This window comes from Ambystoma mexicanum, chromosome 14 (assembly GCF_040938575.1).
Source record: "Ambystoma mexicanum isolate Mex_15411 chromosome 14, UKY_AmexF1_1, whole genome shotgun sequence".
Taxonomy (NCBI): domain Eukaryota; kingdom Metazoa; phylum Chordata; class Amphibia; order Caudata; family Ambystomatidae; genus Ambystoma; species Ambystoma mexicanum.
Window position 1 is genome coordinate 663,388,064 of NC_090940.1, and position 24,698 is coordinate 663,412,761.

Genomic DNA, 24,698 nt, shown 5'->3' on the forward strand with positions numbered 1-24,698 from the left:
AGACCACATTGGCAAATAATAAACCTAATTTTGTAGACTACAATTGATTGTGTTGGAACTATTGTTAGTTGAATACAACTGTAGCTCTATATATACACACATCAGACAAGCATGCGTAATTAGTACAACCAATTGATTACATGTACTTATTTGAAGTTAAGGGGAAAACCTCAGTTTACTAGTCACGCTGTATGCCAAGGAGTTCATTTTTGGGCTCTAAGCACACTTACAAGCGGGTGTACCCTGACACTTTGTTTTTCCTGTTCATAACTGTCCTGGATTCAGTACTTGGATGGGCAGTGCTGTCAGGTGAGTTAAATTCCACTTCAGTGGAAGTGTTCAAGCCACTGGCTTTTTTCAGGCAATTGGCCAAGTCCTCCAAATGAGATTCCCTAGGAATGAGCTCTTCAGGGATATTAGGTGTGCCAAAACATTCGCACTTGAAGGGTACAATGTCATCACCTTCCTCGAAGATAGATCCAAAAGACTTTTCAAAGTCCTTCATCTACTGTGGCTTAAACCCTGAAGTTGGATACAAGGTCGACGTTCATGGCTTTGACGTCAAGTTTGTCTGAAGATATCAAAGTCTTCGGCTTGATTCACTCCCTACGCGTGAGACTGCCAATGCTACTCGAGTAGGCATCGCAGCAGCATTCTGACCGAGGCTTTTGGGCACGGGGGTCAGAGCCTTCAACAATTACCTGCAGCATTTGAGGGCGCGGTGGGATCGTTAGCTGTTTTCAGCAGGGACCATGAGTGGCGTCTTCGAAATGGCGGCCATCATATTCTGACAGAACTTTTCCCAATCTGTGGTTCGGGCAGATTTATCTGGGAAACATACCGGTCTCTAGTCGGACAAGGAGTCGGAAGACGAAGAACATTGGCAAATCTTCTTTGATCTTTTTAGTGAAGATGAAGAATAATGAAAATTGCTCATAGACCTCAACTTCTTTGATTGTTTGGAACACTTTTTAGGACTTTCGCGTGATTTGTCCCTCAAACTTATGCCTTCAGAAGATTGCCTCTTCGAAGGAGTAGTGGTGCCATTAACCCCGTACCGCCTCATTACGAGGTTCCCTCGCGGGACCCGCTCTGGACGTCTGGTCAGACCAGACGTCCTTTGCGGGTCCCGCGAGGGGACCAGCATGCTAAAAACGGGCCCGTCATTAATGGGCCCGTTGTTAGCATGCCCCCCATTCCCATTGAGCCCTATGGGACCCGAGTTTGGAGGCAGCCATGCCCTTATTAAGGGCATGGCTGCCTCCAAACTCGTAATGAGGCCCTTTGAGACCGATTGACCTAGATCAGGTTTTATCTTCCTCTCTTTCAAGGCCTTGTTTGTCATTGACTGGCAGGAGCCATACTCAATGATCTTATGCTCCTTACCGAAGCACCAGAGGCATATCCTGTGCGGATCTGTGTTCAACAACTTCAAGTCACAGTCTGCATACCTCTTAAAACCCGTCTTCGGAGTAGACATATTCAGAAGATCTCAAAGAAATATTTAGGAATCCATGGGAGGACACATCCATTAGAATGGCAGAAATGCACTATACAAGGCCACTTAATATTACAACAATTACTGGAGCCGCAGCGACTCTCTAAGTGATCACTGCTCCTGTAGTTGTCATGATTTGAAATGCCTGCTCATTGTCTGAAAACTCACTTTGCCCTTAAACGCTGCCTTCAATAATTTGTGGGTCCGTAATCTCTGCCCCAGTTACTATGACCATAGGAATTACGCATATCAATTATCATTGCCCCAAGATCTCAATGCCATCATTATTCAGTCTTCATTGATCCTTATCCCAGTAATCAATGCCCGGTGCAATAGAAAATAGGATCTTGTGTTTCCCAATGTATGATAGCAAATTGTGCAAATAAAAGTACTTTTCTTTAAGTAAGTACAACAAAGTCCCCAGCCTCACTCTGGGGACCTCCAAGGGTACCCGATGCCCCCCCCAAGCTAGCAGATGAGGGATCAGGGGATGGTATTGGGAGGATCCCCTCAGCACCCTCACTTAAGGCCTCATCATGAGTTGGGCGGTGCTAATTGTGCCGGGATCCCGCCCAACGCTATCAGCATTACCACAGCTCGGTTTGGCGCAATTTGGGCAAGATCCTGAGTTGCAGTGGGGAGGTAAATCCCCATTCGCATTGGGTCCACTGGACCCAATGGGGGTTTCTTGCTGCTATTAGCGCTGCGCTAATAGTGCTGAAAACGTGCGGAAAGGGGACATTTTTACCTCCAGAAAAAAGCTGGAGGTATAATGCCCACTTTCCGCTCAACTTGAGATTGGGTGGAGCGGTAAATGCTGCTGTAATAGCGTTACTGCCACGTTTTACTGCTCCGCCCAACTCATGATGAGGCCCTTAGTCCCTGTTTTAGGGTGGTGGACAGTCATATGGCGCCAATTAGGGGCTGGGCCCCTTGATGTGGCACAGCCCCAGCACCTCGGAAGAAGAGATCATGCAGGATCCAGGGAAATTAGGCTCTCTCCAAACTTAAAGCGTTGGGCTTTCACTTTCACCAAAGCTGGTGACTCTGCAGTTACTGGCCCATTTAGGAACTTGACATGCAGTTATCCATCAGTCCCAGCATGCTCAGCTCTCCTTGTATAGGTGCAGGAATACTATCCACAGAGGTGGGGAAGGGGTATCTGAATTAGGAAGGAAAACCTGCCTGTTAACATCCAAGCAAGGACCCCTCCCATCTATCCATCCATCCACCCACCCACCCATATCCATCCATCCATCCATCCACCCATCCACCCATCCATCCATCCATCGTACAAGGCCACTACTGTCACACAGTTAGGAAAAGATAGGTTCAGTGAGTCCACCCAGGGACAGGGCTAGGGTGTGACAACCAGAAAGAGGACGCCCCTGAGGCAGAAGCCAGCCGGTGTCCCACATCAGAACCAGGAGCATTCCCTCAGGGGTGGGACTCATCACTCCATCCCTACAGCATCTGCCGGACGAGACACAACTGTACTCCTTTCCCCAAGAGAGAGGCTGGAAGGCAGGTCCAGGATCCAGCAGACAGAGGGAATAATGCCAAAGAGGAGGGACGGGCAATTCCAAGTATAAGCCATACCAGTGTTAGAGCCCAACTGTCAATCGCCATTGCAGAAGAATCAACTTATTTATTTATTTTTTGTTCTTGTACAGCGCTACACGCCTATAGGCCTCAGAACGCACACAAAAGGACAAAGTGGTCAAACATGAAGAAGCACAAACACTTTCATCAGAGACAGGCTGAAAGGTAGGGCTAACAGTATTTAGAAGCCCAAGAGCTCAGTCTGAGACTGGAAGTAGTTGGATTAGGTGCTCGGGGCCAGATAAAGAAGATGGTGCTGTTTGAAGGCCCAGGAGCAAGCAAGGGAGGTCCAGACAGATTGGCCACACCAGAGGCGTAGCTAGCATTGTCTAACAAGTGGGCCCTTAAGCTAATGTATTTGGGCCCACTGCAGTGACATTGACATCTGGGTGGGCCTTGCCTGCTCAGGCCCTACCCTGTCTATACCTCTGGGCCACACTGGAGCCTGAGAGCTAGAGGGGAGAACCAAGAGACCACACTGAGGAGCCAAAATAACTGGGGCTCCATTTAAGGAGGGAATGGTGGCCAGAAATAGTTAGGACGACCTGTAGAATGGGGAAAGTTGTGTCAAAAGAGTCAAGAAGGCAAGAGGGGAGAGGAAGCGAAAGTGTCACAGACATGGCCAAAGGGCTGAAGCAGGCGATAGTGTGAGAACTCTGTAGTGTTCTCACTCTCTCAAACTCTCCTTCGTGAACGGAGGATAGCACAGGGGCAACGTGCTGGTCTTTGAAGCAAGACCACGCAGAGCAACAGAGGTTCGAATCCCGGATCCGCACTTAGAAACCGAACTCGTATCGGTATTAAGCACATTATAAAAAATATAAAAAAATAAATAAATAAGTAGATGCAAGATAATTGTCCTTAATGGGATGAAGGAGAGAGAATGCCAAGGTACTGAGCGGGAGAACACAGTCGTTAGGGCAAGGCCAGCACCCTGCCCTTGTCAAGAGGTGGTGGTTACCCCTTTTCAGCCTGTGGTGGCAAGCCTACCGATGAAGAATCCAGAGCCAGTCCTACCCCAGAGAGGGACAATGGCAGTTGGGAGTGTAAAGACTGGAGGGGGGTGTCTGTACTCCTGCTCTCTATATGGCAGAGGAGAGGCACAGAGGACCCCAGCCAAGATTCTCTATTGTTGGTAGCAATGGACGAGTAATCAGGGTCTAGCTTCTCAGGAGGTGATGCAGACTGGTTCTTAAGTACAGTGTAGTCCCCAAGCCCCCACAAAGGAACGTCCACACACTGTATTAGTTAAAACACAGTCTTTATATAATTAAGTTCAAGGTTATGTACACAATCACAATAACTAACTTTGTGCTCAGTGAATTTACAATGGCAAATATATACAGTTCTAAGTGGTACCACACTTATTATCAGATCTCATTAAAGTGCATCAACTGTACTGTGGTTAAATGTCACACAAATCACTTAATAAAGGTAACCAACAATAGACATAGGAGGAAAGCAGTTGGTTAGAACAATTGGCAGAATACTGGCCCCTACCGTTAGACACAGTTCTGTGTGGAGATCCCCCCACCTGGCCAACCTGAAAATAAAGATATATCGTACAAGCCCAGTCCATATATTGTTCACAAGAGTCTTATTTCCTTCTAAAATAGTTCTACCACCTCAATGTACCTGGAATAGCAGAGGTCGTCGGGTCGTCGACGGATCCTTCTTGAGCGGCTCCCTTTAAAGGCAGGAGCCATGGATCGTCGAGATCCCACGAGGAAAAGCGTTGAACAACGACGGTGAAGTGGCAGCTTCGTTCCTAGCGGTGCTCGTCGACAACGGAGCGTTGGTGTCCTGCAAGGAAGAGGCGTGCAGGGCACCTCGGTGTCGATAGTTCTGGACCGCAAAGAATTTGAAGAACTGTGGCCCAGCAAGGGTGTCGAGTCGTCGGTGTCTCTGTGGTGTTTAGGTGGCGGAAACCCGCTGGCAGATGCTCCTCGGCGCGTCAGCGGCCTCGGCTTTCTCCGGCGGGACAAAACGGTCGACGGTGCAGGTGAGAGAGTCCCTGGATCAAATATTACTTAGGCAAAGGGAGCATGGCGACTTCGGTCGGCGACGGCGGTCGTCAACGGTGATGGACAACAGTGTCCGGGCGCTTCTCCTTGTGATTCCACGGCGGTCCCCGTCTCCGGTCAGCAGCCTGTCGTAGGTCTGTCTACCAGGGAGCGCTGGCAAAGATTAGCAGTGCACGATGGTCCCTCGTAGCTCGGGAAGAGGGCGCCTAACCACGTCCTCTCTGGGTCAGTCCTTGGAGACACAGCAGCTTTCAGATTGGTGAAGTAGAGCAGCAGAAAGACTTCTCTTCCAGTAGGGCTTCAAGGTTAAGTTTCAATTTCAACTCCAGTTTCTCTTCAGCTTCTGAACACAAATTCTAGCAGTGAGAGGCCCCCAGATATACTAGTTGATCTCCCATTCATTCTGCTGGGTCACACTCAGGCAACCAATCAGTCGAAAGGGCATTCATGAAGGCAGGTAGCCAATCAGGTGCATAGTGCATTCAGGCCATTCACTTCTCTCCAGACACTCACAACAAGTTATGTGTATTGGGACAGGTACTCAGCCATTCAACACTACACACTGCATTCAGGCCAGTTTCGGGCAGGGCTGCAGTCTTTGTCTCACATGCCAGAAACTAGACATACACAACAAGAAGTGCATATTCGTCACACACTCCATTCACCCAGGTCCCACCCACAGGGTGTACCCACAACATACAGTCACTGGGAAGGCTCCAGCCAGTCTGGACTGGACTTCACAACAACACCATATATGGAACTTCCACCCAACAGCCAGTCAGGGGGAAGCGACAGAATCAGGGCTTCCCAGGACTTTGGGAAAACAAGGTAACAGGCAATAGAAAGCAAGAGGCCACAGGGGCCATCTTGTTTCCTATCAGGAATCAACTGATTCCAATGGCAGGGCCTGGGTATCCCAAAATGGAGGATACTCAGAGCACCTGTCAAATTCAACATGGAGCTGCCACCAGCCCATACCCTGCGCTCTGGGGGCCACACACAGGTGCCCAAAAACATACACTAGGGGCACAGGGTTGTACCCCCACCCATAGGTGCCATAAGGGTATCCCATGGGTCTGTACACGAAACCAAAAACAGGAAGAGCTGCACTGCCAGGAGTCCCACATGGACTCCGGGGCAGAAAACAATACAGAACACAAATGAAAAAAGGACTACAGGACAAGGACAGGGAGGCCCTGTCCCTCCAATGCATTTCCAGCACCACAGGGAGGTCCCCATTTCTTGTCCCATCCCTAAGTGCCAAATGCAGTACATTATGAGTTACTCACCGTAGCGACTAACGTAGTCCCCTTTCCTTGCATCACCCAATGCCTATTAACCAAACTGCTGACCAGGTTTTCGCTTATTTCTGAAATTACAAAGACACCCCAGTCACGGGAGAAGACCACCGCTAGAGCAACTATCAATCAGCACCCCCACAAAAACCCATACCAAATCCAAGGGAGAGAGCCAGCGGAAAGAGAATAGGAGCTCCGATACATCTCCCATGAGCCCTTCACAAGAGACATACAAACACGATTGGGAGAGAGGAAGCAACCAAATGAGGAGCCCAAGCTCTTAGGCGGTGATAACAGATGTCATATGTTGCACGCCACCTTCTGCAGCACTGCAGTGAGGCTGGGGCGGCTGCCATATGCCAACAGGAACAACCAAATAAACTGTTATTGCCTTGAGGAGAACCGAGCACTGGTCCCCAACATGATCTTGGAAACTATGCAACTCGGGCCATCATTATTGCAGCACGGCCTCCTCACATGGAGAAAAGCAGTGGGGCTTAGCCCACTCTTTAAAGAGATCACTAATGATGATGCCTCCCGGGGGGTGCAGGGGGTAGACGGGGCCAGGTGCCCAACCAGGGAAGGGTAGGAGTAGTAGTGTGTAAGATGGAGAAGTAGTGTGTAGGAAGGAACAGTCATCTGGAGGATGGAGTAGAAGTCAGGAGGAGGGAGTAATAGTGTGGATGCAGGAGTAGTAGTGTGTAAGAGGGAGCAGTCTGGAGGAGAGAGTGGCAACATTAAAGGATGGAAGCAGGAAGTAGTAAAAGAATGAACCATCAGAGGGACAGCCGAGGAAGGTGCAAGGAGTAGAGGGAGTGGAGGTGGGTGCAGTTAGAAAGAGGAGAGTAATAAGGAGAACCCATCAGAGAGGGAGGAGTATGTGGGCACGATCAGGAGAAAACTGATTTGGGTAGCATGGTTGAAAGCCACGGCCCATTCTCCCTTTTAGTCGACTAACCATTGTAATAGTGTAGGCTAGTCTAGGAAGTCCCTCAGGGAGGAAATAGAGTCAAGGCTATTGCCTTTAGGCAATCCCAGCCAGCTAGGATAGACCAGATTTTAGACAGTAGGGGTCATTTTTCTGTATATACTAACCTGGGGAATGGGGATGTCTTGGCTATCAAGGATTCATGCTTTCTAGAGGAGGGAGAGGGAAGGATGGCCATATGGCCCTGAGAACCCATTCAATACCCTTGAACCGTCTCTGAGACTCAGAGTATTCCTTGAGCCATCTGTGACACAGCCTGCACAAACGAAGAAGATTACTAAGCGAGTATAAATGGGAGAATGCACACACTGGTGGTTAGTAAATAATGGAATTCTGTAAAGGAAACAGATGGAGGTCATTGAAAGTTTAGAGATGGGAATAGGAGTAGGTGAAGCCGGGAGCCTATAGGAGGAGTAGGAAAGAAATGCCCACAAGGTTTGGAATGGACCAACCCAACAGGACTAGGGGTTGAGATCCTAGGACGAGTAGATGGTCAGCGTATCCCCCTACAGAGCTTCCTTGACCAATATCCCGGACTCTGAGGAATGGCTCACTTAAAGTACAAACCCCTGCCTATTCTGGTACTGAAGAAGAAAGTCTTCCCTGGGCAGAGATCACCTCGAAGATCACATCAAGGAAATCACTGCAGAGTCTTACCCACCGCCGACCTGAAGGAGAAAGAGTGGGGAGGCGTCCTATGAAGCCCACGATGACCTCAGTCCCTGATACCAGGAGAAGCAGTGAATCTTTTTCTGAAAGAGACTTTTCTTTAAGCAGCATTTTCACTTCCCGGGAGAGGAACCACAGTACTTCCTAAGGCTATACAACATTGTGAACGTGTGGCATAATGGAATATGTGACATAAATGACAAATGTGACATAAGGGAACATGGTATGGAAAGTCCAGTTGAACTATGGAGTTCAGCCTGGGGACAGTATTATGAGGAGGCAGGTCAGATTAAAGGGAGGACATGGTCAGGCACCTGGACAGCTACGTGGAACCTTCAGTCTACCGTATGCCGCTAATTTCTCTTCCTATGATGATCCAGTGGGAATATCCTTTATCAGAGGGCAACATGCTGACATTTTTACAGGACTCACTGTGCGCACAGATGGGCTTCAGAGCTCAAACAGGGGTGGCTGTCACACATTTCAACAAAGTTTCAGGTAATAAGAGAGCAAAATGTCCAGCATCCAAGTGTGCAGGTGATTTTAAAGGTGGCTTTTGGCAAGCAGGCTGGAGGAGAGAAACAGACTTTGTAAAGTGCTTTTAAGAGGCATGGGAAGGTGTTCATATTTTTATTTAAGTGCACAGATAAATTCATGATGAAAATGTAAATCTAAAAAAGGGGCATCTCATCCAGAACAGTGGCATAAAAGATTCAAAGGAAGAGGCAGGCCACCAGAGAGCTGGTCCATTCAAAGCTTTGCCAGTGGAGCGACTTGAAGTGTACATGTTGAGTGCAGGGCCTCAGGACTGTACACAGGGATTATAAGGTTCTAAGGACACACATACACTTCACAGTTGTGGTAGCTGTGACTAGGCCAGATGGAAGGGACACTTCTCAAAAAGGTCATGCTAATAAAATTCCACTAATCACATATCCTTAAATGATTACGTTTAATGGAGCAGTATTAACCAAATCAGATTTTGCTCAGAGTGGCGAATAGCATTTTATGGGGATAAGTCTTTGATATGGGGATAGCTGGGGCATTTATGGGGATATGCCTAGAAACACTTGGTACAGACGTGTTATAAATGACTTCTCATATCATATAATATATCATATTGGCAAGGCAATGAAAAGTACTGTTATTTTTAAAGACTAGAACATTTAATGTCATGTTTGTAAGAAGCAGGTGGATTGATTTCTGTTTAAATTTATTAAATGTCTTCAGATACACACTCAGAAAGCCCCATATTTTCATAATACACCAAACCATAAACAACAATTTAAACCAGATTATAACATGGACTGTCATGTGCCCCAACAGTAGGGATAAAAGCCCAACTATATTTGTTTTCACATACGCAGTTTTCTTATTTTCGATGGAAAGTTTTGAATCGCTCTCCTCCAAGTCCCCCTTCAGCCTCAGGGCGGGATTAAATGTGTCGGAACGTAGGATCCTGCCAACCTCTTCCTGAATCAGGGTCAGATCCTGCCGTCGAAATACAACCCATGCCACACAGGTGCAGAACTTGTACAGACACTAAAGTAGGGCAACAGAAGACAAAAATGGCGCTTCACTGAATAAGTCACTTGAACTTCGCAAAAACAATTCCATTTGCACACATTGTTGTATAACAAATTTTGTCTGGAAGAGTATCAATTATTTTTTAAGACAAGTTAGCGCAATTGCACTGCTTATACTTATAATTTCATAACAACACAATAGTTTTCTAAATGCCACACCATTAATTCCGTTTGTGATTATTGTCCTTTTTTTAAATAGGCTTTATTTGGCTAGATTTTGCTTCAGTTCGATACAGCTATGTAACTTGATATGATACTGCAAACGAATTGATACATATGCCATGGCAAAGCAAAATTGGTAGTGACACAAAATTCAGTATATTTTATAGAGTCGGCCGTGAAGATAGACACACAATCTGATAACGCATTGGCCACACACTCTGCATCTGAAGTACTTGGTATGAAGCATAAGTATAAAAGACAAGACACTTTGGACTGGTAGATGTGTGGAGAACTAAGCACCCTACTGAGAGACAGTATTCACACTACTCGGCCCCACAACAGCTGCACACTAGACTTGATTATGTCTTTGCCACGTCGGAGGTAATGATAGAGATCGCTCACATAGAATATAAAGCGAGGGTCCTGTCGGATCACTCGCCCCTGATGGTGGGGTGGCAGTACGCCCACCCTAGGGCACGGATTCCGACGTGACGCCTCCTGGTGGAGGAGCTTAAAGACCCGGCTTTTCGGGAAGATATAAGAGAAGAAATCATTAGTTATTTTGAGGTGAATACAGGCAGCGGTGACTCGGCGGGGACACTGTGGGAGGCCTTCAAGGTGGTGGTATGGGGGGTGGCCATTGCTAAATCGAAAGGCCTGCAGGATGGGGTTCTGGCTGATTTACAAAGAGTGGAAGGCGAGTTAGAGAGAGAACTAAAAAGAGAATGCATGGACACCGAGCTGGTGCTTAAACTACAGCAACGGTGCACGGAATACTGGGAAAGGCTCTGTAACCTCAATTACAAAAAGTACATTGAGAGACAACATGCGGGTGGAGATGAAACGGGCTGTCTCTTGGCGTGGCTATATAAATGTGAAACCCTGAGGCCCCCGATTAGGACAATAACCAGAGAAGATGGGGAGGTGACAGACACCCAAGAGGGAGTAAACAGGGAATTTGCGGACTACAATAGAGAGTTATATGGGGATAGAGGAGGAGGCAGCCGGGATGAAATGTCAGAAACTCTGCAAGACATTGGGTTGCCTAAGATAAGCGCAGAGGAAAGAGAAGAACCAGATGCTCCAATTACGTTAGAGAAGTTGGAGGAGGTTGTTAGGCAGCTACCTACTAGTAAGACCCCAGGAGCAGATGGATTACCTAGTGAATTTTATAAAGCATATGGGGCGGAAGTGCTCCCCCCAATGTTGGAAATGCTCAATGAGGCGTTTGAAGTGGGACGGTTGCCGGAGTCGCTCAGAGAGGCGGTCATAATACCGCTCCCTAAACCTAATAAACCTGGGCATAGCTGAGGATCGTACAGGCCGTTGTCGATGCTGAACCAGGACAGCAAGATATTAACAGCTGTCCTGGCGAATAGACTGCGGAAAGTAATTGGCAAATTGATCCACCCGGACCAAACGGGCTATGTCCCGGACAGGAACATTACTCACAACCACAGGTGACTCCATCGGGTGATCGAATGGGGCTGTGACAATGAAGGAGAGATGGCAATCGTGTCGTTGGACGCGGTAAATGCTTTCGATTCGGTCAGATGGGCGTGGCTGCTGGCGGCTTTGGGAGAGTACGGAATGGGGCCGGGTTACATTAGGTGGGCCGCGATGCTGTATAGTGCGCCACTGGCCAGAGTGCGGACGGGTACAGTGATATCTGAGAGTCGGCAACTTAGCAGGGGCACTAGACAGGGGTGCCCCTGGTCCCCGATGTTGTACATTTTGGCCCTGGAGCCTCTGGCACTGTACCTGAGGCAGCAATACGATACGATAGGTATCGAAGTTGGGGGGGGAACGGCACCTGATATCCCTGTATGCGGATGATTTGTTATTATATTTGAGATACCCGGAAGAAAACCTGCAGTATATTCTGGAGGTGATGGAAAGGTACGCGAGGTTGTCCGGTATAGCGGTGAACCCCCAAACATCGAGCATTTTCCCGTTGGGCAGTTACAGAGGAATCCCTGCGGAAAGGTTGCCCGTGTTGCGGGTGCCGTGGACTGTGGGTTCTTTCCGCTACCTGGGAATAGATGTGTGCCACACGGCAGAGGAGGAACACAGGTGTAATACCGGGATGGCTGTTGAAAAAATCTGCAAATGCATGAGTTTTTGGGAGAAGCTGCCCTTAGCGATGATGGGGCGGGGAGCGATGCTTAAGATGGTGGTTCTGCCCAGGCTTTTGCATTATTTTAGCAATATTCCACATATGATTTCTAAGAGGTTTTTTGTTCAATTAAATGGTGTGTGTAGGGACTTTCTGTGGCATGGTACCCGGAATAGAGTAGCGCTCTGGAAGTTGCAGAACTTTCATGAAAAAGGGGGTGTCAAGCTACCTAATTTTGAGGCCTATTATATAGCGAGTCAATTACAGTTTGTGGCCAAATGGCTCTCCGATGAAGCAACCCCGGAACTTGTTCGGGCATGGCTGTGCCCCCTTTTACCTGAAAGAAATTATCTGGTTGCCTGAGTCAGTAATTAGGGAGTACCCGGGGATGGTGAGGCTTGGGTGGAAAATGTGGCGACGAGCATGTATAATGACGGGGGACCCGCTCCCGTGTTCCCCGCATGTACCTCTGGTTGCTTTGGCGGGAGGAGGTGAGCAACTGAGGGTGATTATTAGAACCTATTGGGAGTCAGTGGGACTGGTAACGTTGGGTGATATATGGCATGAGGGGGCCATCAGGGAGTTTGAGGCGGGACTATATGGGGGCCAATATGTTACATATCACAGGCTGGTGCGGAAGATTCGGATAATGTGGCCTGAGACAATTCTGGCAGAGGAGCCAGACGCCATCATGGGGGTGATATATAATACAACTGAGGGGGGGCATGAAATCTCTAGATTGTATGAGATGGTAATGACTAAGGCTGGAAAAGATTTGACACATTTGAGATTGGATTGGGAAACAGAGGTGGGAGCCCAAATGGTGGATGGGATGTGGGAGCGGGCCCTAGGATACCATAAGAAAGTATCTAGGAATGCCAGATTGCAGCAAATACAGCTGTACGTAACGCATAGAGCGTATATGACCCCGCTGAGGATATCTAAATTCCGGAATGCCAGGAGACAGGCTAAGTGCGATGAAGAGAATGCTGATATGACACATATGTTTTGGGCGTGCCCAGTGATCGAGGGTTTCTGGAGAGAAGTTGTACAAAAGCTAGCAGAGAAAGGGGTCACACTCGCCGTTGACACGGCTTGGGCCTGCTTGTTGGGAGGGTTTCCTAGGCCTCGGAAGCTGAAGCATGTTGGGAAACTGAAAGACTTAGCGTACATGCTTGCAAAACGAAGGATAGCTATGGGATGGAAAAAGGCTCATAAGCCACGGGTGGAGGTGTGGTGGAAAGGATTACAGAAATGGGCGGAGGCTGAAACGGTGGTGTGGCAAGAGGCAAGTTGCACGTCTTGGGAGGAGGAAGTGGGTACCCTGCTGGCATGGAAAACATTGATATCTGGCCTATTTGGAACAATGTTAGATCCAGAGGAATCTGACGATAATGACGCCCATCCATGTGTGGCAGATACTGGGTGTGAAGGATGAACAGGCTCGCGAAGGGGGTGGGTGCATGGGGGCAGTGAACAAAGACCAATTGATGTTAAATGTAAGGATTGTGGATTGCACTGCGTGTTTGGTTTGTATTGTTGTTTATATTGAAAAATTAATAAAAGTCTTTTAAAAAAAAAAAAGTATAAAAGTCAAGACATAATATTTCATTGTTGTGATTAAGTTGTTTTATTCATTGTCATTACTATTTCTGATTGATTTTCATCAGTCAATAAAACTATATTATTTACTACTAGCGTACAGCCAAACACATGTGGGAATTCCCCTATCGTTTCATTGCTATTCGTTACCTATAACGGTGCAATTCAGGCTTTTTTGGCTAGCACCAAAAACAAATTTTGAAAGTTTGTAATAGAATTGATTACTCTTAACTTTGGTTAAACATTTAGGCGGTGCCCGCATCCCATATTATGTGTCACCACAAGGAGGATGACAGTTAGAAACAGACAAATGTTTATTTACATAAACAAACCAGGGGCTGAACATCTCAACAATGAACAGAGAAAGGACAAAAAGTCTCTTAGAGTCCTTAAAATTGTCTCCTTCACGCCACAGTCCAATGTCCACTTGGTTACCCCGATATATGCTTTTAGACTAAAGGTTTTTGGGGTTCCCGAGCCCGCCTCTTTAGAATCACTAGCAGGTGCCCTAAGCGGGCCACATAGAGTAGTTTTGACAAAATCTTAAGGCTTTCGGCTAGTAATTGTAGACAAAAGTGTTATCATCTTTCCCACAGGTGCACCTCCTAAGGAGCTGGGGGGCAGACTGAGGCAAGATTCGGCCTCTAACACCTCTCTGCTCTAGGGTCTTGGTCCCGAGGTGCACTCCCCCTTCTTGCTCCACCTGTCCAACCTTGCTGCTCTTTGTGAAGTTGAGCCATCTCGTTCCTTCTTCAACATCAGAAATCCGGCCTAGACTGGCCTGGTCCGGTACAACCTCCCTGGTCTCCCAGGATAGTAGAGTTGCCTGTTCTTCTCGCCCCTTCGCAGGAAATGCAGCTTGATCTCCCCCTCTAGCCACATGGCCCGCCTCCCACCTTTCGCTCCCTCTGTGGTAATACCACTCACGCCTTAATAGTTCTCCCTTCAACCTCCTGAATAATTCAATCTTCCTCCAACCTCCTCACAATACTCTTCTCCAGATGGAGATAGTTCTCTCTCTCCTTCTAACCTCCTGAATTATTAATTCTTCCTCCAACCTCCTCCCAATAATTCTCTCCAGATGGTACCAACTCTCCACTCACTGCCAAAAACATGCCCCCAAGTCAAAACCAAACTCCCCACACATCAGACTGAGCTGGCTGTGTTATATAAGATACACAGACTTCCCCTTGTTGGTCACTGGGGAAAGTGTGTGCACCTGGGGTTGCTGATGTGTTACGGGTTGAGAATGACAGGCACTTGTGTGTGATTTAGACTCAGGAATTAGGCCAGAGTTGTTATAAGACATATCTGCTATAATGCAATCCACTGTGACCCTCCCTTGATACCGTGTGTTGAGGTTCTTGGGCTTCTGAGGTCAGCATACAGGTCTGGAGACTTCGAAGCATTTGGCATGCGTAAACATGTTTTCCGTATTGAGACAAACTGAGAAGCATCTAGCCATGATACATTTGTTTCACCTGCGTGGCTTTGATCCAGACAATCATTTATAGCAGTAATCTGCAGCAGTCGTTCCCACCTTCCGAGATCACAGGTATGAAACAAAGAGGCTGAGTGGGTTCTGCATTGCACGCAATAGCGCTCCAACACAAAGCAAAGCTTTCCTTACGTCTGTTTGAAATCCATGCAAGAATGAAAACAGCATTCCTGGACATCACGCAGCAGTGATTTATTTCCATTAAAGAGGAAGGAAGCTTTCCCTTGCTGTGATTGTGGGTCAGCTTATTGTGAGATGTCAGAAATGAAAGCCAGACACAAAGTGGCCATGTTTTTGGTTAAAGACATTTATTTAAAAAAAAAATGTGTTGGGAAAGTGCCTCTCTGGCCCTAGTCTAAAGAGGAACTTCCCTGCCTAGAAACCAAAAATGAAGGATATGTCTGTGTCAGGATGTCAGTAACTGAAAAGCCGTCCTTGTGTCCAAAACATCCTATCCTGCCCTCTCACTACAAACAAAACAACAAAGGGGTGCAAAGAAATGCCTTTAACTTTATGTCGGCAAAAGTGTTCAAATCCAAAAAAGAAAGACTCCAACGAAAATGTACTTCAAGGTAAAGACCCTCCCTTGGATGCAGAGGGCGGTCCCCTTGCCTTGGATTCTTAAATAGGATGGCAAAAATGTCTCTTTAGCTAACAGTTCCTTTGTGTCTTCACTGGGCTCACAAAGTTCTTGTTTAAGCAATACGTTCTGTAACAGTCTTTCTGTAGGATTTCGTGTAACTTTGCAGATCGGCTGGTATACTCCCCAGCCAGGAATCTTTATACAATTTCAGCTGCCTGGCTATACCAAAATGGCATATACCGTTAGGTGCTTGGTATATTTGCCTATGGTAACATTTGCTCACACCTCTCCCCCACACTGGCATCTCATGCATCTGTACTTGGTTGGGGTTTGCCTTTGTACTTTGTCTTGGCTGCATTCAAACATTCTTCTTATTGGGTGTTGAATTTGTACTTTGCCTTGAATGCATTCAAACAAACGTCAGGTATTTACTGCATCAGCTATTTCATACCATTCAAACATTTGTTGGCACTGTAAGGAAGGCATGGTATCAAAGTAAAACAGACACAAGTGATCACAGTTCAAGGGTGTTTATTGAACTTTTATCAGGGTGTGAAAAATGAGGAAAGAAGTGGTCGTGACAAGGTGGGTCACTTGACCACAGCACACTCCTATGCTTCTCCGGCACGAGGTCAGTTCCTTCCTCCTATTTCAGGGCCTTTCTGTGCCCCAGTCTCTTTCATGCAATGTTTCTTGCCTGAAAGGGCCTGATGGTCCATAAACAATTAAGTGAAAAAGTTCCTTCTTTGATATTCATGTCGGGCGATTTACTCTTGATCCTGGATCCCCCTCTTCCGGGCTCAGATCCCCAACATTCACAATTAGTCCCCCGCTTCCGGGATCAGTCCAATTTAAACACCAATGTTTTCCTGGGTGATTTTTGCTATTACCCCCCCGGTATCTCCCTCTGCCGAGCTCAGACCCCTTTTATACAATTAGTCCCACTCAGCCAGGCTCAGACCAATTTCAACATGTAGGCGATTGAAGACTTTTGAATGTGCATGGGATTCCACTCAACCCATTGCAGGACCACTCGCTTCACCTTTTAGTAATCCCTTACACAGTCTGAGGTACCAAAACAATACCTACGAGTGAGCACCGCAAGATTACTCTGTTTCTTGTACTGTTCTTGGTTTCTTAAAGTTCAATCATACTTAAGTTCTTTGTTCATACAATGTTTCCGCTTGCAATCTTGGGCATCGTACAGCCCAGCATGCTATCAGCTTCTCCTAACTCAACGGCAGTGCTGAGATCATTGTCGTCGCTTGGTTTTTGGAATCAAGGACGGTACCACAGTGGCAATATCTTCTCCCTGCCTTGGCCATTATTGCAGGAGGGCCCTGTGTACCTTCAACAAATGCTGCATTGTTCGTCAGCTGGTATATCTGGTCTTATGTTTCTTTTCCTTGAGGGTTCCTGAAAGGCACGATCCTTTCTTGAAAAGGCAAGGGCGATTCCCTCCCTGTCGTCCTCTCTGGTTTCGCCGCCTTTCTCCTTGATTTAAACTGCCATCCCGGAATAGCCGCTTCCTTGTGCGTTTGTCCTCGCTCAGAGTGTGCTTTCGTGCTCTGCCTTTTATCCGTGTGGGGAAGTGTGATGCAAGTCAGGTGTGTGTAATTAGCAGTAATTGCCTGACCCTTGTGTTGGAACATGTCAGGTATATGGCTCTAGTGTTAGTCCACTGTTGCTCACGATGAACTGTCCGAGAGAAAATGTTTGTGTTGTAAAAGAGGGGGCAGGGGTTGAGTTTCTCGATATCCTACCTGGTAGGAAGGGGAAAGGGTGTTATAAGAAAGGGGATACTGCATCTCGCCCTTCAGTGTCCCACTTCCACTCCCCGAAGACCCCCCATCCAGGTGATCCTGCCGCAATGGTCCACCCACAGTAACAGGTTCCAATAGCGATGGCCATGTCCTGGCCACCTGAATGACAGATCCCCCAGGACCAGCGAAGGAAAACACCTTCAGGTTTCTCACAGCGTGCTTGTTGGAATGCCCCAGGGTCCCAAGCTGCTTTGGGAAGACCCGCTTGTTACTTCCAGCGTCTCCAATTCTGCTTGAGCCTCTGCTGTGTGTTTCCTTCACTCGCTTTGACTTTAGAGTGTGCAGACTTTCTTTCAGCTTCCTGTGCTACTCCGCGGTCACACGCCGGCTTTCCTTTTCGTCCCGGGCTGGAGAACTCTGTCTCTTCGAGCAGCCCAACATCCAAGAGCTCTTGCATGACTTCCAGCATCTCCACGAACCTTCTTGCTCACAGGCGGCATTCCTCCTCCTGTTCCACCACACATGTCTGCGTGCCTCGCATTCGTGAGCCTCAGCATGGGCTCCAACATCTTCTCCTGCGCTGCTCGATCCAGTAGTGCGGTTGCCATCTTTAAATATCCCGCGTACTGAAGACTTGGAAAAACAACTATCATGCAGCATGTTGTACTTCGAGTTCCTGTCACTGTGTACAAACTCGCTCATCCTTCTCCTCCTCCTCCTCCTCCTCCTTCTCATCATCTCAGTACCTGGGTGTTCATGGGAGTTGGAGTCCATGAATGTCATTGGACTTAACTCTTAGATGTTTTTCTCAGAGATTTCACATAAAGGAACATCAGACACAAAAGGTGTTATAAATTGTGGTGTGAGTTGTGAGTGTTTGGGTCAAAGGTGGGGCCCTGATCAGAGTAGTGTAGAGAAAAGGTTTCTTGACTTCCTCTACAAGGAGGAACCTTTTGCTGATAATAGGTCATTAAGGTCGTGGGTGTCAGATGGACATCCTCATGGGAAAGGGGAGGATACTGTGTCAGATGATATAGGATATAAGTCATCTATAACACGCCTGCACACAAGTGTTTCTAGGTGTGACAAGACAAGGGAGGGAAGACCGAGGGAGGACAAGACAAATGACCTTACTAGGCCTTGAGTCATTGAGGCAAGTCATCTTGAGTAAAGCAGCCTTCGATCTAGTTCCAGATTTGGAGAAGGGAAGACAGTATTTTCTCTGTCTTTTTTGGTCCCAAGAAAGTACCTCAGGAAGGACAAATTCAAGATAGGCACCCTAGTACAAACCCTCCAGTCACCAAAGTTCCAGGATTGACTGATGTCTCCTTCGGAACTGTTATGTCCATGTATATACCCATCGAAAGCAAAGGAGATACCTGATGTTCATGAAGCAGTACCCATTGCCATTTTGGGGTTGCTCCAGTTCATAGGAGCAGTCCTGGATTCTCGCCTGGATGGGTGAGATTTGTGGCATGGACATTTATGTGGTGAGCCCAACGAAACAACTTAAAGGTAGACAGCCATTTTGGAAACCATGGCTGGAGGTCATGGACGCCTCTCTGAAAGGGATGGGTTGCTCACCTGATCCATCTATCGGGGCACAGGCTGTTGTCTCTGATAACCTTTCTTTCATTGATCAAGGGTAAGAGTGCCCTGATTCGGATTGATAGCACAGTGGCCATGCATTAATTCAATAATTCTGCTCTTCTTTTGCTTAAAACCTGACTTCTCTTACATCATTATTTCATACTTTCCTCACCTTCAATGTCTTTTTCACCTTCTGAATCATATACTCTCTCCTCCTACCCCTGATCCATCTATTTCATCTTCTCTTTCACCCTCTGACTTTGCTAATTTCTTCATCTCTAAGGTTGAGCATCTACATTCCTCCTCTGCCTACTGTTTCCACTTCTTCTTTTGTTCCAAGCTCTCCTTCTTTCCTCTTTTTCTCCCATTACAGATTCTGACACTGCTTCTTTTCTCACTCAGGCTCACCCTATTGTCTCTCCCTCTGATCGGATTCCTTCCATGCTCATCACTAGGCTTTTCCATCTCTCATTGCAGTGCCTTACTTCACTCAGTAATCTCTCTCTTGCCTCTGCTGCCTTCCCTAATGAACTCAAGAGTGCAGTGATCCTTCATCTTCTGAAAAAACCCTCTTTAGACATATTGTCTCCCTCGAACGACCGTCCTATCTCTTTACTTCCTCATCTCTCTGAAATCCTGGTGTGGTCTGTACTCCAGTCTCCGTCCATCTTGATCACAACTCTCTTCTCTCCCTAACTCAATCTGGATTTCCGTTCATTTCAGTCTACTGAAATGGCCCTTCTTATTGTCTCTAATTCACTCCTTTCCACTAGACACTCTTAAGCTCTCCTCTATTCTGATCTTAGTTGATCTCTCTGCTGATTTTGACACCGTGGGCCATCTTACTGTTCACTCTTTATTGGTTCAAGTCATATCTTTCCAATCTATTTTTTTGTGGCGGCTGTATCTCTTCCTCATTTCTTTCCTATTGCCCACAGGGTTCCTCAAGGTTCAGTGCTTAGTCCCTTCTTTTTTCTCTTTACACGTCACCTTTATTTTCTATAATTTCCTCATTTGGGATCTCTTCGCACTTCTACGCAGTTGATTCCCAGCTCGATTTTTGGTTCTGCTCTCTGACACTCTTCATGCTACTTTTTCTGTCTTCGGTCTATTCAAAACTGGATGCGCTCTCACTTTCTACACTTAAATGCCTCCTAGACTGAAATTCTTTTATTTCCTTCCTCTTCCTCTCCTATGCCCATTCCTTTAACTTTCCTCCTGCCTCCATTTCTTTTACTCTGACAGCCCGTAACCTGTTTCCTCTCTGATCCTTTACTTTGCTTTTCCTCAAATATTTCTAGTATTACACTCTCCTGTCATTTTCAACTCTTCAACATTCGTAATGGTCATTCATTTCTTACTTTTCACGCCTGTAAACCTCTTACCACTTGACTAAGCTTTTCTCGTCTTTACTACTGTTCATGTTCCAAGACAATCTTGTATCATGCTCACTGTAACCAAGAGCCAAGCATCCCTATGTAACTAAGACAAATATTTGTACGTAAGACAATCTCTGCAACAGCGCCTCGATGCCCGTGGGCTGCTAGTGCGCTTTACAAATACAAAATAAAATAAAATAAATTCAGATCATGCAAGTGCGTGCGAGAAGTGCAGGGGGAAAGGGAGGAGGGAGTGCAAGGGAGAGAGGCGGGGAACGCAGGGCAGCGATGCTCTGAGAAAGTGCAGCCAGGGCAGCGCGCGTCTGGGTAGTGCAAGGGAAACAAGGAATTGTAGGGTTACAATTACAGCCCCTAAGGGTGTGGTAGGTCTGGAGGCAGTGCAAGGGTGACTGATCTAAAAAGAGGCTGGAACCCTGTGAGACTCCGAGGGTAGCCAAGCAACAAGTCGAAACAGCAGACAGGTAGGTCAGCAGGGGAGGGGGAGAGAGAACGAAGAGGAGAAGAGGAATGTTTTGAGCTGAATTCGGAACTTCAGGTGGTCCGGCTAAAGTTTCAGAGGGTCAAGGAGGCCATTCCAGAGGGAGGCACCTACAGAGGAGAGAGATCTACCCCCACTCTCTGCTTGGAGAAGCGTCTAACCCTTAGAGAGTTAGAGGTAGCTGAGAAAAGGGCTTGAGAAGAAAGTTATGTTGGAAGAGAGCATTGGATGTAGTGCGGTCCCCTGCCCTAGAAAGCCTTGTGGACAATGCAAAGGGTCTTGAACTTGATCCTTGCAGTCACCGGGAGCCAGTGGAGATTTCAGGGCTGGAGAGATATGGCCCATGGGCTTGAGGCCAAGGATAAGTCTTGCAGTCCTGTTCGGTATTAGTTGCAGAGGGCAGAGAGTAGAGGAAGGCAGATTGAGAAAGAGGCTGTTGCAGTAGTCCAGCCTAGACAGACAGTGAGCTTCTTGGGGAAAGTGAGAAAGGGAAGAGTTCCTTTGAGGAGGTGCAGCTGGTAGTGGGACTTCTTGGCGACGTCTGAGATGTGAGGAGAGAAAGAGTGGGTTTGAAGATGACACCAAGGTTTTTTGCCTCACAGGAAGGCAAAGGAAGAGGGCCCAGGGTGGGCGGCCAGAGTAAGAGGGAAAGCAGGGGCAGGGCTCCCAATGAGAAGGATCTCCATCTTACTGGCATTAAGGCAGAGATCGTTGGAGGCACACCAATCCTGAATCGCGGAGAGACAGTCAGGAATGAGCTAGAGAGGAGGCTGAGGGGAGCCTGAAGAAAAGCTGAGAATCATCCGCATAACACTGAAAGTTAGAGAAGATAGAGATCAGGTGGGCCAGAGGGGCTAAGTAATGGTTGAAAAACTAGGTCGAGAGGATAAAGCCCTGGGGAACTCCACAGTTAGAGAGAGAAGTGGCAAAGACAAAGGGGCCAAGTTGGACCTGGGAGGGGAAGTCCAAGAGGAAGGAGGTCAGCCACTCCAGGGCCTGATCAGTGATGCCCAAGGTTCTCACTGAGTCGATTGATCAGGGTGGCATGGTTGACCATGTCGAAAGCAGGGGAAAGATCAAGGAGGATGAGGACAGAAGGAATGCTGGAATCAAAGTTAGAGAGCAGATGTTCACAGGTGTTCAGGAGAGCAGTTTCCATGACTCTGGCAGCTCTGAAGCCAGACCGATGGACATGGAAACAAGCAACAGATTCAGTGTGGAGAGTAAGCTGGGAGATGGCCAGCTTTTCCAAGAGTTTGCCCAGGAAAGAGGTGATGTAGATTGGGTGATAGTTTGCTAGGCATGTAGGATCGGTAGATGGCTTCTTGAGGAGGGGGTGCACAGGGGAGTGCTTAAGAGGAGAGGGGAAAGGTCAAGTGGCAAAAAGAGTGATTACAGAAATCGGCCAAGGCTGGAGCAAGGGTGTCAATATGGTCCTTAATGGTTCTGGAGGAGCAGGCGAGCACCTGTTTGGACGACACTTTCATAAATCAGACTTTTCTAGAAACCTTGTCAGATGTTGTCAGAGAGAAAGAGGAGAAAGGAGGAGGAGAGGGAAAGATGGCCAAAGGGGGGCAGAGAGAGGAAGAGGCCAGAGCCATACAGAGGGCCTGAGAGGGAACAGGAGAGGTAGAGACTGCAACAGGATTGGCCAGTTCCTTGCAGATTTTAAAGAGTTTGGCCGTGTTGTTAGAGGTCTCCGAGACGCAGGCTTGAATGTGTGCTCTCTTCCTGTGCTCATCTAGTGAAGTCTTGACATTTCCCTAGTAATTGTCTCCTCCCATGTGATCCTCCCTCAAACAGCCGCCCCGAGGGTCAGAGTCAAGATAAGGTAGCCGCTGCCATCCCCTGGCCACATGGGAGGAGGTCTTTGCCAAGAAAACAGCGATAAATCCATCGGATTCATCAAACTGAATTTTACACTCTACCCATGCCAGGGAATGTGGGATCAGTTCCTCACTATCCCTCTGGCCAAGAACAGGGACTAGATTATGCATGGAATTCCCCTGTGCAACTGCCCCTGGACCCTTTCACCATATCACTCCTGTTCCCAAAGTTTAGGCAGAGGACTTTGTCACAACGGATATGCATGCACGTAGGACTGGTGTTACCCCAAGCATTTGATTGAACATTGTCAACAAGCTGAGCAAGATTACCATGAGGCAGACACAGGGGCACATTTATCCATTATGCCAAAACTAGGAAAATGCAAAACAGTGAAAGGATGGATTCTCTTTGGGGGATTAACAATAGGAGTCTTTAGATTGCAAATCCTAATCTAGGTTTCCTCTGCGGTGTGGTCCATCAATTCAGAGTCACTTGCATTCTTGAGGATCTACGGGTCCCACACTCCTTTCTAGTCTTCATTGTTGATAAAGGCAGGTTGTTAACTTATCATGGGTGGTGAGTAGAAGCTGGAGCACTGAAGTGGTCCCCAGAGATTCCCCCAAGAGGGTGGCAGGCTATGGTTGCCTAGCAGCTCCACTTCTGCTTCCTCACCACATCCCTGCCTCAGAGTCCTGGCCTTATTTCCCAACGTCTCATTCTTACTCTCCTCCTCAATGGGCATTACCTGTCTCATGCCGAAGGCAACCCCTTATACAACTCCTTTCCTCTCATCTCCAGGGCTGGGGAAACCATGAGGGCAGGGTGCCACCACCGGCTCCATGATGTAAGGCCAGTAGGAGGTAAACTAGGGATCCACCAAGCTCCCACACCTCCCAAAGCCCCTTGTCTAGCACAAACGTGTCACGCTTTCGCCCTGGAAGATTTATAGCCAACCAAATGATTTGAGGACTATGCCCGTACCCAGAGTAAAGAGTGCTTTTCAGTAACAAGTCTATCCTGAGGATCTGCTGAAAGAACCAAAGTTAAAAGCAAGGACAGCATCACCTGTCAGAATCGCAGTCTCACAGTCAGGGCTGTTGCTAGGTCTGGAAAAGATACAGGGCTACGCTAATGTTGGGACTGTTGGGACTCGAGGCTAGCTAGCCTTTTGGTTGTAGCCCGTGAGCTTCTATCCGGGGCTACAGGGGCTATAGCCCCCAGCCTCCCCCTAGTAACGCCTCTGCCTGCAGTCCCAAATAGTCTAACATAAAACAATGGATTAACTCACAGAAAACTCAAAGGACAGTCACCAACTTCCTTTCCAGTGCGGACCCGTACGCTTGAGAGAGGAGCAAGGGAGGGAGAAGTGGCGATCTGGAACAATGAACTGACAGACACTGAGTGGAGGCGTGGCAGTAACATTTTGCCCTTTTAAGAGTTTGGTCTGCAAACCAACCTGGAGCAGCTGCAATACCCCATTTGAAATTAATTGGCCAATCCCTGTGCTCAGTTTGTTGGGTTATGCAGCTCAGCATGGTTTGATAATCGCAAGCATCGGGTGCAGGTCGCCACGGCACTCCAAGCTTTTACGCTGAGCGAGAGTGTTTGTGGGGGGAATGCAGTGGTATTTTGGTACATAAAGGATGGGAGAACAGAGAGAGACGAAGAGGGGATAGAGGCGGAGGAGCAGTATCAGAGATAGGTGGAGGAGGAAAGTCAAAACACCTGGGGAGAGAGATATATGCAGAGGAGAGGAGGACAACAGACAAGGTGGGGAGGGTAGTGCAGGTTTGAAAAGAGGAGGAGAGTAGAACGAAAGTAGTTTAGTGTAGCAACAGTAGAGCAGAAAGGAATGCAGGAAAGGAGGCTGAAAGAGAAAAAAAGGGGAATAGAAGAAAAAGAGGGCTGGTGTCAAGAGAGGTGGTGAAGAGGGCCAGGTTGTTGCCAGGCTTGGAGGAGGAAGCAGGAAGAGGCATACGACAACGAATGAAAGCGGAGGCAAGAGCACAGATTA

The 24,698-nt window shown here is 47.6% G+C and overlaps 1 protein-coding gene across 5 annotated transcripts in view; it reads right to left on the reverse strand.

The window, feature by feature from the left end:
* Positions 1-24,698, reverse strand: part of PPP1R36 (protein phosphatase 1 regulatory subunit 36) — a 383,705-nt gene that overhangs the window by 131,971 nt on the left and 227,036 nt on the right. For all 5 annotated transcript variants that reach the window (XM_069638208.1, XM_069638211.1, XM_069638210.1 and 2 more), the window contains one exon: positions 9,443-9,621. In XM_069638208.1, coding sequence (XP_069494309.1) covers positions 9,443-9,621 — 179 coding nt within the window. The remainder of the gene's footprint in view (positions 1-9,442; positions 9,622-24,698) is intronic.